The sequence below is a fragment of the Lasioglossum baleicum genome, chromosome 2 (genome assembly GCF_051020765.1).
Source record: "Lasioglossum baleicum chromosome 2, iyLasBale1, whole genome shotgun sequence".
NCBI classification, from domain to species: domain Eukaryota; kingdom Metazoa; phylum Arthropoda; class Insecta; order Hymenoptera; family Halictidae; genus Lasioglossum; species Lasioglossum baleicum.
Genome location: NC_134930.1, coordinates 17,308,236 through 17,325,306, shown reverse-complemented (window position 1 = coordinate 17,325,306; position 17,071 = coordinate 17,308,236). Strand labels below are relative to the sequence as shown.

Genomic DNA, 17,071 nt, shown 5'->3' with positions numbered 1-17,071 from the left:
TTTTTAATCATGTCTTAGAGTGTCACTGCCATTCGCAATAGGCAGTTATCGTATAGTTTCGTACTCACGTACTAAAACGATTTGTTAGTTCTTACTGCACGATAATTCAGAAATTTCAACCTGTTTGAAACGTCTCGAAGGAAACTTATGGTCGTACTATTGTGTAAGTGTTGGTATCTGTATAGTTAAGATTGCACACGCGCCTTCATTGCATTATATATTTTTCTATATGATGAATTCAATATATATAAATATATATATATATATATAAAAATATGTTCAATTTCTCTTTGTTGTTATATTAATAACGAGTCAACACATGAAGAATATTATATCACGTATCTCACTGGTCATCCTTCCCTCCGTCATTTTATGGATAAAAGGTGAATTAATGATGAATACTTGTTACGTACTTCCATCATGCCATACTTTATCGTATCAGTGTTTACACTTGTACAGGAAATGATTTGCAACACAGTTGCAGACAATATTATCTTAAAAGTACCATATAGTATCTTTGTATTATTGCTAAAATTCTCTCGCCTTCTGTACATTGTTTTATTTATTTTCTATAAACCTCATGTGGTTAATGTTAAAAGGTGAAAAAAAAACTGGATAAAACAAAGTATTCTTTATTTCTCTGTACACCTAAACCCAACAGGATTTCTCACACGAATTAATAAATCTCAGCACTTTGAACGTGCCAGCATCCAGCAGTGTCGCAAGATATAGTTAATTAATAGCTCCACGGGTCATAGTATCATTACTAAATTAGTAATACTGGTTGAGACTTTAAACCAGCCCATGGTTATGGGGTTCAGATATAAAAAATATTTTTAACATGGTCCTCGGTATCTCCATTTACCTATATTTTATTCATTAACTCTTATGTACCCAACCAAAATCTGTAGATTATATAAAACCTTTTGTATTTAACGTATTTGCACAAATTCTCATTTCAAGACTATAAATTGATATATTAGCAAGCAAAGAATGGAGAAATTTTACCTGGTTGGCTACACAAGTGTTAAGGATGTCTTCACTCATTGCTCTTTTGCTTTTTTACTGGAGTGGACAATAACTGAGGTGTTTCATCACTTTTCACCGGAGTGGGAGGTAACTGAGTCATATCATTCCAATTAATTTCTTCGAAATCAATTACTATTTTATTGTTCTTTGGAGTGTATTTCCTGGTAAAAAAAGAATCATAAATTTCAGGAGTTTACGATTTTACTAATTTTGTCTCTTTAATCTTGTCTCTAACACACGATATAAATAAACAGAAATAATTGGCAAAATTGATGTACCTATACTCGACACCTGCCGCATTAAACATTTTTTTAGCAGCTATCGTCTTTTTTTTTTTAGCATGCTTATCCGACATATATACAACTGTTTTGATTCCAGACTGTATAATTACTTTAGCGCACTCGTTGCAAGGAAACAAAGCAACATAAATGGTACAATTTTTAACACTGCTGGAGTTTTTGTTCAAAACAGCGTTAAGTTCTGCGTGACATACTATAAACAATACATTATTAGTAGTCAGCAGATTTTATGCATTTATAACAAAAATTAATAGGTGCAATTTAAGATAGTAAAAATATTAGAAGAATTTAAAAATACATATTAAGAAAAAAAATTAATTTTTATTTTACACAAAGATCTGCTGTCTATTTATTAGAGTAAGAATATGTTAACCCTTTGCACTGCTTTGTCGAGTGTGACCCGACATCAACAAAAGGAAAATATGAATACAACAGGTTTTTATATGCATTTGGTTCTTCCTTTATTTATTTGTTTTATTTTTTAGTTAAAAACTGAGAGCTATATTTAATATAATTAGTAAACAGAATTGTTTAAAATAAGTAGCAGTCAAGGAACTGTCCTTTGAAATAAATTTCAAATAAAACACTTAAAGTAGTAGGGAGTTGTTGGCAAGAAAATTGAAAAATAAAATGATAAACATAATTTCGTAATTCAAGTATAATTTCCTAGCTGAAATCCCATCAAATTTGAAAAGAAAAGAATTGTCCTTCCCTTGCCACTGATCTTACCATAAAGATACTTAGTCTCTGAACGGTCTGAAGAGTTCCTGGACCAAGGAAAATCGTCGTCATTACATCCGATTGGCATACCATTGTATCCAACACCCACAATTTTCTTCTCGTCGTTAATTATACACGCACCGACTTGAGTGGATGGATCTTTACTCCGTTTCGCAGCTAGAAATGCTACCGCCATAAAATATTCGTCCCAGTCGATATAGTCTGTCCTTTTACTCTCTATAATATTGCTATTTTCTGTCATGTTTATTGTATTTACTGCAACAAGGATTCGTTACTGTTCGTTACGCAGTGTTATTCCACAATTCCACGAACACCATTCTTACCAATTCTTAGATTCTTACAGAAACGAATGCAGACGAATGGACGAAAGTCTTGTTCGGTACAGTGATGGGATTGTTGGCGCTTCTCGCGCGCATGTTCGGTAATCGCAATTTCGAGTGCGCATGCGTCTGTAAGTAGGTAACTTCGATTTCAAGTGATATGCATTCGTGGAATTGAATACATTTCTTGAAAATCGTTTCTTTTATCAAACGTACACATGTCCAATTTATCTTCCCCACCTTATTTTATCTAGTAGCAAAGTTCACCCACATATGTACACTACCGTTCATAAGTATTTGACCACTTGGCGGAATCGAATCTAAAAGTTTATGTCAACGTTATAATAAGTATATAGTGGTATATAGAATGAATATAAATGTATATGATCGACATAGAAGCATTATAATAGTATAAGGAAATTTATTTTAAACATATTTTGTATATTTCTGATAAAGTGAAGGCGGTCAAATACTTATCAATACTTATGGAAGGTAGTGTAGTAAACAACAGAGATAATTTACAAACAGAAAGCTGCATTGCATGAGATGTCTATAAATTTGAAGTCTGTGGTCTAAGTACTCAATGATGTGCTGTGCTACTTATTTTGATTCTTGTTCTGTCTTTGTCAACTTGTACAAAGTTAGAAGGTATCCGTGGTAAACAGTGATTTTATTTTACACAAATCGTGTATTTACTATTACATAATTCACAAAGTATAAACAATGGAGAGCGCAGCTGCTTCAATATTGAAGCGAGCGGTAGAGATGGACAGAAGTGAACAGTATACAATGGCTTTAGTACTTTATCAGGAAGGTGTACAAATTTTACTCGATACTATGAAAGGTATGTTCTTTGACTATATTCCAATTCAAATGGTAATAAAATCTGAAAGTGTTGGGTTGGAACGAAAGTTCCATGTATAATATTAGATCCATACAATAGATTTATTCAACAACATATTCTCCATTCTGTTCTTTTATCTTTTTGCCATTTTTGAGGTAACTTCTCGTGTTATTGAATAAACGTATGAATAAATACCTTAATTTTATCTTTGATTCTTAATTTAAAAACGCTACAAACTTTTTCTCCAACCCAATACTAATCTATGTTTGTACCATTTCTCTGTTAATGCTTTGATGATATTGTATCTCTTTTTGCTTTACCCTTTTATATCGCTTCTTTGTCACAAGTATACGGATTAATTGAAGAATTAGTAATGAAACGATACAGAGACAAAGGACCCGGCTAACAAGAAACATTTTGGTGCCAAGGCAGGGGAATATTTAAGTAGAGCAGAGAAACTGAAGTGTTTGGTCGACCAGAAGAAAGCAGCTGGAACTTATAGAGAGTTAACTAAAATTGAAAGTGGCAGTACTGGCCATGGTTATGGTACCGTATTTGGCAGGTTTTTAGATGCAACTGTTACGTACATTCATATAGAAGACCCATATATAAGAGCATTTCACCAGGTATCATTTTATACGTATTTCATCTTCTTCAGTTAACCCTTTGACGCTAACTAAAAAGTCATTCAGGACAATATTCGCAGGACTGTTGTTATAATTGACCAAATAACTGAACTTAGATTACAGCTGCAATAAAAGTAAAGAAAAGCACTTTAACATTTGGGTGGTGCAGGTACAGTGACTCCCACTAAAATATTTGGATACTCTTAAAAAGACAACTTTTTAAATATTGGATCATACGATTTAAAATTTTTTGACAAGTTAGAGCAACTGGTTTGCTACACAACGTGATAAAAATTTTTGAAGAAAGTTGCAAGTTGACGGAATTGCAGAGAAAATACTAAAATTTGTCCTTTCTAATTTTTTATGTGGACTTATAAGGAAAATTTAGAAAATACGTTTCATAGATCTGTATCAATTAAACATATTCTGAGAATTTCACGAAAATCGGTCAACGTTGCAGTAAGCTACAAACGTTTAGAGATGGTAGAAAAATGCTTCCTTGAAAAATGGTTTGCCAACCACAATATTTGTTCTTTCAAACCTAATCGTGTTTTCCTCTGCTCATAGTTAAAGGGTTAACGCAAATACTAATTTGACTAATGACAGATAGTTTTCAGTGTCAAAATTTGGTGAGATTCTGTGAATTGGCTGTGAGGAAATGCCACGCATTATCTAAAATATGTTTAGTGACTACACACGATGCAGAAGACAAGAAAAATCAGATAGCAAGATTAGAAGAACTGAAGACAAGTTTATCTTCTTATCTTATCGTCTTCGAAATTAAATTCTCCGGTACTTTACATGATAGACAAATAATGTATGTACATCTGTCTCTTCGTACATTTATTCGCTGAAGTGCACTCTACAGCAATGATCATTTTGTTCCAGACTCAGCAACGGTTGGGTAATCAAAATTGGTCGCGGCTTAGACTATTTCAAAAAACCAGAAGGAAAGTTCGTGTTAGGATTTTCCGATCTCGAACTGAGACCGTGCTTAGAAACGACGGTTGACATATTTCATAGAAGTCAATTAAACAACGCAGTAACGTAGAGAATCATGTTGAAGTCATATACAAAAAGAATCGGCGTGACTGTGTGATCATTTTAATGCATTCATCGACATATGATTTTATGACAATTTTATGACGCAAGGTACTTTTATTTACAAACTCTTTCCACAAAATATTGTACCTGTGTAGTGTAATAAACTCTATTTTCCTAATACAGTATTCTACACTACTATACAATGTATTTATGTACATAGAATAAAAAATAAATTTTTTAATAAATATATAACCTTCCGATGGATAACCATACTTATAAACCTTACATCGTTTCCTTTCTACAAAATATTAGAAAATGTCTCGCATTCGTTCATTTACGTACAGTGAACATTCGATATGTGGAAACTTCGTTCGCATAATTTTGATCATGGCAAGTAGTTACCATCGCGTAGTACGTTATGTAAAGACGAATCCAACGACCTATAATAAAGCATGGATCCTAACTGAGTTCGCTATGGTCGCTAGCTTTCGCGATGTCAATTTGCTTCGCAGCCCTTTTGCACGCTCTCCGCAGTGACTTGGTGTACCTGAGCAGCCCAGCTTCGACCTGCTCTTCGTCTTCAGCTAGCAGATCATCAGCTTTGCAAGAAGGAAGGCAATCAGCTCCGCCAATGGTAACGACCTGCCTAGCAATCTCTGGATTCACGCACAGCCTGGTCAAAGCTGCAGCTGCTGTAATTTCTAAACGCCTGTAAGCGTCTTCTAGCCCTGGGGGTCTCATTCTGAGGAAAGAGACCAGAGCGATGGACGCTCGGGCCTCTGCCAAATGTGCTCTGGCTTCGGGGATGCGCGCCAACTCGCTAATGAGAGCTGCGACCTGCTCCATCAGCCAGACATTGGTACCAGCTGACTTCTTCACGCTTTTCAGCAACTTCTTCACCGTATCGTGCTTCAGTATCACAGTTGCACAGATTTTAGACTTGGACAGATGATTGAATGCAGCTGCCCCGAGCAACAGCGTCTGACTACAACTGGTATTCTCGACTACACGATTCAAAGAGGGTATCAGAGTCCTTGCGAAAGGCTCCAGGTCTGGCAGACCCAGAGCGTTCACCCATGGGGCTGTTATCTGAACAACCAGCGCCGTGGCCTCCATTTTCTCCTTCTCAGTCGAATCTTTAGCAGCTAAGAGGTCTGTCACTATTTCTGGACCACCGTCCTTAGCGAATTGGCTAATTGCAACAGCAGAGCTACAGACACTTGCTAAAGCACGCAATGAAGCTGGCACGAAGTCGCTAGACGTCTTCGCAGCTGTGATTAAAGATGTCAGGAGAGCTCTGATGCCTGAACACCTGGTGATACTGCTTCCTGCTCGTGGCCCTGTCAATCCCAACGCTGTTAACGCTGCCAGGGCACCTCTGGCTACCGTTGTGTCGTCCTTTGGTGCCTCTTCCAGCCCTCTGACTATCCTCTGCAAAGATACATTGATTTATCATTTATATGATCAAAACCAGAAGAAATATCATTCTTTGAAGGAAAGATCGCCACGCACCTCGATGTAGAAGTCTAATCGCGTATCTACAGCGCTGTCGGTGTAGTTCTTTAGACCTTCAAGCTGCGCCAGAATCTCCTTCAAACTGTTCTGCTTAATTCTACGGGGTGGAGGTGCACCTAACTCTGAGAGGACAGAGAAGGCGTCGTCCTCGATGGCTCGTAGAAAGTCCTTCTCGGATCTGCCACCCTCTAGATGTGCCACTTTGCTAAAAAATAGAGGTTCTTTGTATTACTTTTTTTCTCAAGCTTCCAATGAAAGTCTTAAACTATTCAGCAATCTAAGGTACATACTCGAATATAAACTGATAATGGCGATCGAACTGATCGGCCCTGACGAGCAATTTATTCGCAGCAGCAGTGGCCAAAGAAGCAAGTGTCCTCAGGTCCTTCATCTCGTCCTTCTCAGACAGAAACTGATGAGCCTTTCTTCGAGGTAGCGCCTTGCTCTGAAGAGTGTTCGTACACTCGTTTTCAGTGTCCATCGCGAGATCGCCGAGCCACATCCTCACGGAAGAGGATTGCTTGTAGCTTCTGGATTGTAGGAAACATTTAGAGGATGTCTCTGATTCACAGCTGGTTGCTATCGACGATGTCCTTGGAACCACTGCATCCTCAGGTGGCTCCGTTGTGTACAGGAAATCGCCTAAACACTCGTCTTCGACGGAAACAGACGAGGCGATTCCTGATGCATCTACGTGGTCCTCCTCCACTCTGAAAGCAAATTGTTTTGGTGAGTTGTGACGAATGTTGGTTTAAAAAATTTTACAAGATTTAAAAAAATGTGACCTAGATCCATACTTTACATTACATCCATACTTTATAAAAGATTGATCCATACTTTATAAAATTATTTGTTTTACATTCTCGTATTTAATTATTTGTTTCACCACACATTTAAATCAACTAATCTCAACATGTTTTTTACGAGAAATACCATAATGATGCCAGCGTTAGTAAAACGATGTTTCATGCATTGAAAGGATTACCATTACAAGTATTTCAGACAGAAGTTTAACTGTTTCGGATATTCGCCACATTGACAAACATTATTGCGTCAGGTAAATCCACTTAAGAAAAGCAAACAATTTCTTGAACGTAGCGGATATGCGATTTTTTCATGACGTATCAGTATTTGCTCCACTTGCTCGGGAAATTCAATTGCGACATCGACGACCGACGATTAAACTCGATTTATCAGTGGTTCAGTTTGATTCGACGCATTTATGTACTGGGAACTGGTTACTTTTAGAACTATTCGATGAACTATTCTCCAATCATTTTTGATCTACTTAAAAAATCATCTAGACTCTAAATCTTAGACCACTTTCAGAATTACGGGCACATATGAATCCTTTACCTGGTTTCTGACTAACGAATGAATAAAATCTAGAGGATCCACACGACTGTCAAGAAGTCCCAAGGACACGAGACACCGATAATCTCTTTCTAATCGTTCCTTAATGACCGGGAAAGTGCAGGCAACGTGATTAGAGGGATCTACGGTACCTGAGTCGCGCCATAACGAGACAGAGGTCTCGACTACTGTCGCCAGGGCATAGTTAAGGCCCAACCACTGTCCAATTGCGATCCGCATAACCAGGTGTTCCCTTTTCCCGAACAATGGTGGAAACCGCGGGCAAAACTCGCGATATAGACACCATGCGAACACGATGACTAACGATCGGTCACCTCCGGAACCAGAAACCGCGTTCTTCACGGACACCGGTGACTAATCGAATCCCATTTCTTTAGAACGAGCTAGGCGCTGGTACACACGACCACCTGCGCAACGATCCACGGTAGCACCTGAATTCTTGCCGGGTTCGCTGTCGCCTGGGATCTCAGGTTGACTCAAACCTTCGTCGTTCTTTCATTTACGTATTCCCCGTGTGGCACGTTGCATTGAATCACGTACGCGACTCGATCTACACGGTGACACAGTCTGACGATGGATCGAAATCAAAAATGAAAATTTTCCTAGCCCGTGTTCTGTCTTCAAATATTAACAACAGGATGTAGGTCTCCATTTTTACTGAACTTTCCTATTTATCTTCAATGACGTTTGTAATTTATCTCAATTTTTGGAGCACTTTTTTAGATAGTGCCATTTGTTTAATGCTTGATCCTAATCTGTTATATCTGGGAATTTCAATAGGACTTAGGTCATTTTTAGCGAATTTTCTTATTTGTTATCTTAAATGATGTTTGTAATTTATCCCAATTTTTGGAGCACTTTTTTAGACAGTGCCATTTGTTTAATGCCTGATCCTAGTCTGTTATATCTGGGAATTTCAATAGGACTTATGTCTTCATTTTTAGCGAATTTCCGTATTTGTTATCTTGAATGATGTTTGAAGAAGGATTGTCGGTAGTAAAAAATTATCGAAGTCAGAGAGTATTGAAACGTTCAGAGTCTAACACTAAACGATATGCAATTAGATATGAATCATGTTTTGAATCATCGGGAAAAAATACTGATTCATGCTCCGTTTCAGTTGCAAATAAGCAAACAATTGATGCAGAAAATATACTTAAAAAGTCATGTATTAGTTCAGAAATTATAAACATCATCTGAAACACTAATGTACTTGTTACGCCACAGTATCGAGTGGAATAAACGTGTGCCACGCGGCCTTGTCGATCGTGGGAGGATCTATTCAATGAAGATCGAGCGGATCCAGTTCGAAACGGACACGGTATAGAAGAGGAAAATTGTTTTCTATTGACGGAACGAAAACGCGTCGCATTCATGACGGTAATAAGTCTCGCCGATGTTCCTTTGTGTCTTCTGATTGGCTTTCGTTTGTCCGAGGGACGATCTTCGCCCTTCTCTACGAATTAATGCTCGAGAAGAAAGGGAATCAATTGTTCCTTTGTATGTGCTGCATTTTCTTATCTTTCTATGCACATCATACCCCGTGAAAGACTATTAATAGTCTTTCGAATGATTCTACTTGTACATAAGAGACGCTCGATCATTTTATTACGAGTGGTAATCTCAGAAGAAGAAATTGTATTTTCGAGATTGTTTGTTCGAGCATCAAAGAAATTGCTGTAACCATTGTTACACCAACATGTACTCAATTCGTCCCACGTATCAATTTGACACAACTTTCCCGAAATAAGTTATACTGTGCTGTTTTTTGTAGGTGAAGTTGCTTGAAACTTCGTAACTTTTATTTTAAAGTTGCCAAGATGTTAAATAAATATTAACTCATCAATTTTAATAAAAAAAAACATCGACAAATAACTGTTTACCTTGCTTCTTCATCGATCTTTTAACTCAGTGTCAATTTGACTCCGTGGGACAGATTCAGTTCGTAAGATGAGGGACGCATGGGGGTGAAGATTAATAACCTAAACCATCATTAGTTAAAGTTTTTAAATTATTATAAACGAGTCACTTTGATTGTTCGTTACTTCCAAAGTTAACTTGAAAAGCAATTAATTTCCCCAGCCATAAAAATTGGAGCTCACACACAAAACAATATGGATTTATCGCTGAATATAAGACACATAATATCGCCACAAGAAAACGTATAGTTCATCTCTCGTTCGATATAAAAACGACTGTGTTTCTTGTCTCGAGAATGAGATTCGCATTTCAATGAGGATATGGCGCTCGAACGTAACCGATTTCTGCGATACCTAAGCGGAAATGCATCGTAAGCAGATCCATCAAAGACAAGTATGCAAATCATTCGTCTCCGTAATATAATTGGCAACGTCATTCTAGAATCTAGAGTACTGCGCTGCTTTTGAGGAGCAGACTAATTTGAGCCGCGCGGATCCTTGGATCGATGGACGCACGTACTAATCGATGTTAATTGACGACATGCCCGGGAGTTTTCCCGCACGTTCCAATCCCGTTCCAAAGTTTCTGTGCTTAGGCTCTATAACGAGTATCGGATCTACGACCACCGAACACGTCGCACATAACGATTACTTCATTCACTTCCTTGAATGTTAACCGAGCGATCGACGTGCACGTTCCTTTTCAGCTGCTCCGAAAAAAGCATGCGGAAACGAACTATGCCGCTCTGCAAATTTATTGTTCCATTCGATAAGCATGATATACTGTATCGTTTTGTGAAAATGTCTGACAAAGCTGATCTACTGCTGTCAAATAATTCATTGCGTTTTATGTATTCAAATGTATTGCAATATCGATGCTAATTTTCATTTCTTTAGATAGTAACGTCTTAACAGTTCTTGTTTCACTACTACGGAAAAATATTTGCGAGACCTAATTGCACGAAATGATTGTTTTGTTAAATTTACAGGTAAAAAGTGCCAAGGACATCTATAGTAAAAATGGTAAATGGATTTTTCGTTTTATGCATTGCAATGTCGATGCTAATTTTCATTTCTTTAGATAGTAACATTTTTACAGTTCTTACTACTACGAAAACATATTTGCAAGACCTAACTGCTCGAAATTATTGTTTCGTTAAATTTACAAGTAAAAGCTGTTAAGGAAATTTATAATAAAAATTATAAATGAATTTTAATTATCACTTCGGACTTGCAATACATTGTTAGAAAAATTTTATTTTGTGTAGAGAACAACAGTATAATCATAAACAACACATACAAGTCAGGAGTGAAGTGGGCAGCTGTTGTGACTATTTCCAAGTGTCTTTTTGATAAGTATCAAGTGAACCGTAGTTCAACGAGTTGAAGAGGCAGAAGCTATAACTGTAATTAGTTAGCGTTACAATGCGGGCAATCGAATCGTTTGGTATTCCGAACGATCGGTTCAGCTAATTCCGTTGCACCTGGTGATTGGCAATTCGGTTATGTGCACGCGTTCGCGTGCCCACGTTTGCAGTCTTCTAGGGGTACAAGTTTACGAAACGCCGCGCCGCGCAGGAGGGAACAACACGTCGGAAGTGTCTTACGTGTTGCATTCCTATCGCCTGGCTCAGCATGGCCACATTATCGTGACGATTCATATTCTTAAAACATACATTCGTCGCACCTTATCGCCCAGTACAAGGTGCGGCTTAGTTTCAAAGATAATGGCCCTTCGCAACGACTACTTTGATCTTACCTAGCGTCGAACAGGGCAGGTCGATTAAAAAGAAATTTTATTAACCCCTTGCCGTAACATTTTCTTTTACAGTTACGGTAATTAAAACGTCTTTATCCCCGAAAATGTCGCAGAAGAAAATTTATACTTTTTGTATGGCGACATTTATTTTATTTCATCTAAAAAGAAACTTGTAAAGATATTTGTTAAACTTTGTTCAAATCTTCATCACGAGCCTGACTCGTTAAAATACGGCAACGGTTTAATTTTTTCCGTCTCTTAATAGTTTGACAATATTATAATGTTCCTGAATTTTTGAATGTATTCTATTACTGTTCTATATTTCATCCGCCCACTTCTTCGTGATTCACTGACATGTTTCGGATCAGTCTACAGACCGATATCTGATCCGGCACATTAGCCCACTTCATTATCTTTCAATTAAGTGTTTCAGATTAAAATTACCTGTGCATTGTTGACACACTTTGGCCAGGACGTGCATCGGGCTGCGCCGTTTTTCGAGACAAAATTCTGGAGACCTTTGGAGTGGACGTGAACATGGGATTCGAAAGAGATTTGTCCAGGCAAACGGAACCGATCCTCGAATGCGTACCCATTCGTCGATCCTTGAGCTTTCGCCTCCTTCTTCGCCTCGGAGTCTCGTTTTCATAGTGCTCGGAACAGTGCGATCTCTCGGAGTCTGAGAATCCTGAATCTAGGCTCCTGAGGTCGTGGCTCATGGGACTGCAGGATCTGTTTGCCAGAGCCCCGTTGTCCTCGTCATCTTTGTCGTCGTCCCTTATGTCCATCGTTGCGCTGCGATAATTAATTAAGACTTATTATGGAGTCCAAGAATATCAGAGTTACTAAATATTAATATCAGATTAAGTCCATTGTCCTGCGAAGAATTATCCTTGAACTGTACCCCAAGCAAATTATTATTAATTACTCAACTCTTGCACTTAATTCTTCGTAATCTTGTTTCACAGGAGAAATACGTTATAAGTAGAGAGCGGATCTTATGCATTTATGACAAAAATGAATAGTAGTAATTTAAAACAGTAAAAACATTAGAACTCTTTGCACTCGATGTTTTTTTCGACCTAAAATATTTCCATTTCCTATGATATTTGAAATTTTATAGATATGAAATTGGTATACTACCTCGTACAATACCTAAATATTTACTAATTGATTAGACACCTTTAGATTAGATATATTTAATCATGTAAACAATATTTTGAATAATGCTACAGCAATTTTTAGTGGCGCCTCAGAGTCACAATTCGAGAGCTAAGGGTTGAACATATTAAAAAAGAAAATATATGTTGCGATTAGGGTAGAAAATATTTATTTTTCACAAAGATCCGCTGCCTAGTTATAATGATCTAGTAAAGGATCAAAAGCGTTCAACTGTACTTACGTTTGAGTCATGATGTCCCCATCGCAAATGGACGCCACGGAATATAAATCCTGCCTGTTCTCGTCGGGGCAGACATGAATCGCTGTAATGTTCTCGGCAGTGTTGCTCTCGTTGATGCTCGACGAACATTCTTCCGGCTCCACTTCCTCAGAAATCCTCATCCCAGCGAGATTGCTCCTTGCACCGAAAGGACTCCGTCGTCCTAGATCCTGCGCCTCCATGTGGTTCCAGAACACTTTGCTCTGGCGTCTCTTGAACGCACTCATGGTATACGATTTACAATCAGAAAATCCACTCTACTTCGTCGAACACACAATCAATCCGCTTCTTTCTAACTACTAGTTCCTCCGCGATGCAGTTGAAAGAACTCTTCCAAGAAGTTTGAATTCTTCGCGTCACGAAGACGATTTCGAAGTTTCTTCGGCCGTTGCACCGTTGGTGGCAACAACAAGGAAGAGCCCCCAGTATAGTTTGATGCACACTAGGGTGGTTTCACGATTCAGCGGAGCAGAACGACCCTCCCACAGGTCGCGTGCCCGGAGGACCTTATGGTGTCCATCGCAACCCCCGTGAAGATACGATCGCCTATCGCGTCAACGCAGGAAGCATCCTCGCACTAACTGGCACTCCAAAGAACACCCGATTAGATTTGGTGAAAAGAGATGCTCTTCAAACGAATTTTGTCCAAATCAGTAAAAAGATCCTCCTCTTCGATGAACTTGTGGTAAAAATAATAGGAACACGCTCCTCTTTTAAACAATTTTCGTGAACACACTGTAGAGAGATCTTCCTCCTTGAAGAATTATTGGTGCAAACAACACTAAGACAATTGAAACCAGTAGAAACAATGAATGAAAATTCGTGTGACGTAACGTTGACTCGCCGCGCCGGCTTTTGCAGTTGCAATTGAAATTGACGCACGCGATCGAGGCCGAGTGACGGATCGATGAAGAAGTAGGGATCGATCGATCCAAACGTGTTGGGGCACAGCAAGCGACTGACTCGAATCTCGTTGCTTCCGACTCCGACTTCCTCCCGTAAAGTCGCGCTGCCTCTCCGCCCCTCGGGCTCCCAAGCCAACTCGCATGAAAACAGAGCTCCTCCCCTTCTCTTTTGTCACGTCTATGGGGTGCTCACCTATGGGGTACGCGTACCCTCCGTGTAATCTAGGCATGTGTGACCCGTGTGTAACCGCCAAAGCGTAACTGTAGCTGCGTTCTGCTTCTTGCAGGCTACGGAATGCGTGCTCGTGAATTCGTCTGATCGATCTTCTCAACACATTACGGTAATTGATCCTATAGTCCACCATCTTAAAATTATTGGCAAAATTAAAGCATCTTTTTGTTTACAGTAATTGTTAAACGGCACTTATCTTTTTAGGGGATATTTGATCGACACTTTCGCTTTACTTTCGTATCTTTTTGTTGTCTAAAAGTACAAACACGGTGATGTTATACAATACTGTCTATCATCATTAGACAGCTCATTAATTAACGATCACTGAAAAAAATTTCGTTATTCCAAAAATAATTTTAAACTTAATAATTGTTGAGAAAGTCTATGGTCCATGGCTGAGGACTTTTTAAAAGAATCCTTCAATAGCAACAGCAACTTTAATCACAAACCAACAACTCACCCTCAATAACAAAATCCAATAATTTCCGTCGGAATTATTATGCGAAAGAAGAAAAGCTACTAGGTAATAGGCTACCAGTAATTAAAGTGTTATCTAACTCGCGGATGCATTATATGCTATCGTAATTTTCTGTCGCACCGATTCTCTATGCTTTGAACCTTGATTTTTGATTTTGACAAGAGTCGGTAGCAATCTAATAGTACAAAGGATGATAGAGTACTCGACAGGAATGTGATTTACAGATAGAAATCTTCAACAAGTCGCTACAGCTCACCATTAAAGACCGTTTCGGTGACTCCGCGCATCGGAATTTTCTTAGTAACGGATAATGGATCGTAAGAAGCATTCTCCAAATGTAGGAGGCCTAGAAAGTAGCAATTGGTCGCGCGAATGCATTATCTGCCCGTAATACCAGACTGCCCGAAAAGCAATCGTAGAAGAACGATTATGGAAATCTCGCGGGCTGCGTGGATGACGACTGATGGAAAGCGTGATTATACAACTGTGTCGAACGAAAAGAAGCGTCTGCGATCATCGATTTGCATATGCAGCACCCGTATAATAATGCGCGTCTACGAGCACGAATTATCGTGCACCTTTTTACAATCGTTCCTGCGTCGTGGGACAATGCCTTTAATTCGACGCAATTATAGTCTGTTCTTCAACAGAAAAGATTCGAGATAGTCGCAAGATGGTCGCAACAGCAGTCCCACAATTCACATATGAAAACTTCCAGTTTTCACGTGGATGGAAAATAAGATTCTATTTGATTCCAGTTTCACACACACACACACATCAAATTTCAAAAATTGAAAATTGTATGAACATCCACAATCTGTTAATAGACATTTATGAGAAACATGAGTAGGCGTAATTTAGAACAGTGGAGAACATTAGAAGAGTTTAAAAACACTGTTATATTATTTTATTAAACATATTAAGGAAGAAAAGCAATTTTTATTTTATTCCAGTCTATTGTAATTCAGGTAGAACATTTTTATTTTGCATAAAGATCCGCTGTCTATCTATAATAATAGTCCTCAGGCACGTAATGCACCTAACGGTACGAGACAAGCCTAAAGACAGTCCCATCGAACATCTAACTCAAGAAAGGCTTTTCAAACAGGCCTTTTTTACCAAACTCAAAATGCAGAATGCGTTGAGCATGTGACACTGATTCAGAATCGTACAATAGTTCTGCGGGGGAGAGGGACGAAGCGGAGAAACGCGAGTGGGAGAGAGTACGTTACAATGGTGTTATGCGTTCGCCGATCGAATCGTATCGTCGATTAGAGTCGTGAAAGAGCACGGTTAGGTGAATGATTCAGAGCCACGCACACGCGTATATGCGGGGACACTCATCGCTGGAGGCATTTCACGCAGATGGCTGGAGTGGCGCGTGCCCCTGGATCCTACGGTGGTGCTATGGTGGTGGAAATGCATATACGCGCACATGGGCCCCGATAGGGAGCCGGAGTCACACCTGGCCCTTAAAAATAGCATTGGCGTGATTTTCTGACGTCTCTCGTGTCGAAAACGCCGACCTTTCCGGAGCACTGATAACTGGACTATGAATCCCCGTGCATTTATTTATACATTTTTAACACTAAACCTACCACCGCCGGTCGCATGACCGATTTCTGATTTTTTATTCTCCAATTATTGAAATTACAATGATGCATTTACTTACACATATTATAATAAAAATCACAGAAAATCTATATAAATTCTATGATGTAATTTTTAGAGCTTCGTAGGTTTAGTGCTACAGTGAATTTGGGCAGCAATTAAAATCGAATAATACGTATCTATATATGCACTACATATCCCCTAAGTTCCATAATTTTTTGAATTTCCTGACTCGAGATCATCCCTTGTAAGAAATTCTTAACTCCCAATTTGTAACTTTATGTCGTCATAGAAAAAAATTAGAAAACAATATACTAATAATGACAACGCTTAAGAATGTCTGACAGATTACTGGAACGATTTAGGTGGTTCTTCGAATTTCGAGTGCGTCATTGTTCGTGGACACGGTTACTGGTCAATTATTGAGAATCCGGAGACTCTAAATTCGGTAACGACCGGTGTTTGAATCGCTTTGTCTCGATTCGCCGCATATGTGCTGGAACGTCTGCAGTTGGACATCGCATAAAGGCATCAAAGGGTCCTGTAGAACCCCTATTGTACTTTCGAGATCCGAACGAAAATGGGGGACAGCTGGTTTGAAACCGTTATTTAAAGGTGCGCGCGCTAGTCAGTACGCGACTGTCTGGATTTAAATTCGAATTTAAATCTCGCGGAGATGCACCCAGAACATTTAAAATACGCAGAATCGTATATATTAAATGGACCAGAATTCAACTTATTCCTCGTGAGCATGGACTAGAATCTTGTTTACTGCATTAGAAAATCAAATGAACCAGCTTGAATAATATATTTTTTTTATGATGGAAGGTGACATTACAAAATTTTATGGAAGAGAATGAGTTTGAAATAATTAGGGATATTAATTTACAATTTCTTGTGAACCTTCAAGCTCAACACATCAAATCGAGAATGG

General features: G+C 38.6%; 3 protein-coding genes across 5 annotated transcripts; 1 reads left to right on the top strand and 2 right to left on the bottom strand.

The window, feature by feature from the left end:
* Positions 1-402: 402 nt before the first annotated feature.
* On the bottom strand, positions 403-2,560 carry LOC143218622 (deoxycytidylate deaminase). Of its 3 annotated transcripts, none has more exons than XM_076443946.1 (5): positions 2,411-2,560; positions 2,058-2,324; positions 1,308-1,521; positions 1,009-1,190; positions 403-905 (listed from the first exon to the last, which is right to left on the bottom strand). In XM_076443946.1, the coding sequence occupies exons 2-4, from the start codon at positions 2,308-2,310 to the stop codon at positions 1,040-1,042; spliced, it is 618 nt and encodes a 205-aa protein (XP_076300061.1). In that variant the 5' UTR covers positions 2,311-2,324; positions 2,411-2,560; the 3' UTR covers positions 403-905; positions 1,009-1,039. The 3 variants fall into 3 exon arrangements, with proteins under 3 accessions (XP_076300061.1, XP_076300051.1, XP_076300043.1); XM_076443936.1 differs by having other exon boundaries at positions 403-923; positions 2,393-2,546; XM_076443928.1 differs by having other exon boundaries at positions 2,393-2,546.
* On the top strand, positions 2,473-5,127 carry LOC143218616 (MIT domain-containing protein 1-like). The gene is made up of 4 exons (XM_076443913.1): positions 2,473-3,233; positions 3,621-3,859; positions 4,477-4,676; positions 4,748-5,127. The coding sequence occupies exons 1-4, from the start codon at positions 3,113-3,115 to the stop codon at positions 4,908-4,910; spliced, it is 723 nt and encodes a 240-aa protein (XP_076300028.1). The 5' UTR covers positions 2,473-3,112; the 3' UTR covers positions 4,911-5,127.
* On the bottom strand, positions 4,970-13,888 carry Insc (INSC spindle orientation adaptor protein). Its single transcript, XM_076443881.1, has 5 exons — positions 12,873-13,888; positions 11,915-12,265; positions 6,709-7,128; positions 6,416-6,623; positions 4,970-6,334 (listed from the first exon to the last, which is right to left on the bottom strand). Exons 1-5 carry the CDS (start codon positions 13,136-13,138, stop codon positions 5,363-5,365), a joined length of 2,217 nt encoding a protein of 738 aa, XP_076299996.1. The 5' UTR covers positions 13,139-13,888; the 3' UTR covers positions 4,970-5,362.
* Between the last annotated feature and the right edge of the window lie 3,183 nt (positions 13,889-17,071).